At 35.3% G+C, this 2023-nt stretch overlaps 1 protein-coding gene across 1 annotated transcript; it reads right to left on the bottom strand.

The window, feature by feature from the left end:
- Positions 1-735: 735 nt before the first annotated feature.
- On the bottom strand, positions 736-1108 carry LOC118843982 (40S ribosomal protein S26-like). Its single transcript, XM_036751785.1, has one exon. The coding sequence runs from the start codon at positions 1081-1083 to the stop codon at positions 736-738; it is 348 nt and encodes a 115-aa protein (XP_036607680.1). The 5' UTR covers positions 1084-1108.
- Positions 1109-2023: the final 915 nt, after the last annotated feature.

Consider the following 2023-nt stretch of genomic DNA (forward strand, 5'->3'; position numbering starts at 1 on the left):
GTTTTTAATAGGAGTGGGAGCTGTATTTTGTCAAAAGCTTTTTCTGCATCTATTGAGATAATCATATGATTTCTGTGGGTTCTGTCATTGATACAGTCAATTATGCTAATAGTTTTCCTAATATTGAACTAGTCCTGCATTCATAGTATATAAATCCCACCTGGTCATAGTGTATAATCCTTGTGACATATTGCTATAATCTCTCTGCTAGTATTTTATTTAAATTTTTGCATCAATATTCACTAGGGGAATTGGTCTATAATTTTCTCTCTCTGTTTTGGTTCTTCTTGGTTTGGGTATCAGCACCATATTTGTGTCATAAAAGGAATTTGATAGAACTCCTCCTTTGCCTATTTTTCCAAATAGTTTATATAGTATTGGGATTAATTGTTCTTTAATGTTTGTAGAATTAGCTTGTGAATCCATCTGGTCCTGGGGATTTTGTCTTAGAAAGTTCATAGATGGCTTGTTCAATTTTTTTTCTAAGATTGGGTTATTTAAGTATTTTATTTCTTCTGTCAATCTGGGTAATTTATACTTTTGTAGATATTCAACTATTTCACTTAAATTGTTAAATTTATTGACATAAAATTGGGCAAAATAGCTCCTAATAATTATTTTAATTTCCTTTTCATTGGTGGTGGTTTTACCTCTTTCCTTTTTTTTTTTTTTTTTAAGCTAGACCAACCATTTTATATTCCTCTGATCGGTTCAGGAATGTTGATGGACAGCTCTTTACATGGGCTTTGGAAGGGGTCTGGGGGCAGCACCTGCAGGTCTGAATCGGGGCGGGGGCGTCCGATCCTTCCGAGCCTCACGGGAGCGATTCCTCACTACCTTGCTGTGGATCACGCAGCTCACACAGTAATGTAGTTTCACATACAGTTTGGGCAGCACATAGGAGTCGAAGACGCTGGCCTCGGAGATGTCCCTGACGGCCGCAGCTTCCACGATGTTGCGGATTACAAATTTCTTGATGGCCTTGTCCTTCGGCAGGCAGCGGGCGCAGTTAGTGCAACGGCCGGGCTGCACGTGGCCGCGGCTCTTCTTGGCGCGCCCGTTGTTCCTCCTCTTCTTGGTCATCTTGGAAGCCAGGAACCGAAAAAGCACCTCTTTCCTTTTTTGATACTAGTAATTTGGTTTTCTTCTTTCCTTTTTAAAATCAAATTAACCAATGGTTTATCTATTTTATTGTTGTCATTTTTTCCCATAAAACCAGCTTCTAGTTTTATTTTTTAGTTCAATGGTTTTCTTACTTTCAATTTTGTTAACCGCTCCTTTGATTTTCAGGATTTCCAATTTGGTGTTTAATTAGGGATTTTTAATTTGTTCTTTTTATAGTTTTTTTGTCTGCATGCCCAATTCATTGATATGTTTTTTCTCTATTTTATTGATGTAAGCAATTACTAGTCTAAATTTTCCCCCAGATGCCATTTTGCTGCATCCCGAAATTTTTTTTTGATATTTTCTTTAATTAAATTATTGACTGTTTTTATGGTTTGTTCTTAGAGTCACTTGTTTTTCAGGATTAGATTATTTAATTTTGAATTAATTTTTCATCTCTTTTTGTTGTCCATTATTGAATGTAATTTTTATTGCATTATGATCTGAAAAGAATGTGTTTACTGTTTCTGCTTTTCTGCATTTGGTTGTGAGGTTTTTATGTCCTAATACATGGTCAGGTTTTGTATAGGTGCCATGTACTGCTTAGAAAAAAGGTATATTCCTTTGTATTCCTCTTCAATTTTCTTGAGATTTTCCCATGCTATTGACACTTTTTTCATGATTCTCTTGCATCACTCTTGTTTCTTTTCCCAATTTTTCTTCTACTTCTCTAATTTGCTATTTTAAATCTTTTTTAAGCTCTTCCAGGAACTCTTTTTGTCCCTGAGACCAAATTACATTTTTCTCTGAAGCTTCACATGTAACCATTTTGACACTATTGTCCTCTTCTAAGTTTATGCCTTGATCCTCCCTTTTCCCATAGTAACTTTCTATAGTCAAGTTCTTTTTTGTTTTTGTT

Source organism: Trichosurus vulpecula, chromosome 3 (assembly GCF_011100635.1).
Source record: "Trichosurus vulpecula isolate mTriVul1 chromosome 3, mTriVul1.pri, whole genome shotgun sequence".
Taxonomy (NCBI): domain Eukaryota; kingdom Metazoa; phylum Chordata; class Mammalia; order Diprotodontia; family Phalangeridae; genus Trichosurus; species Trichosurus vulpecula.

Bases quoted from the DNA above. Each gene is read 5' to 3' on its own strand.
- LOC118843982 (XM_036751785.1), bottom strand. From the start codon at position 1,083: ATGACCAAGAAGAGGAGGAACAACGGGCGCGCCAAGAAGAGCCGCGGC.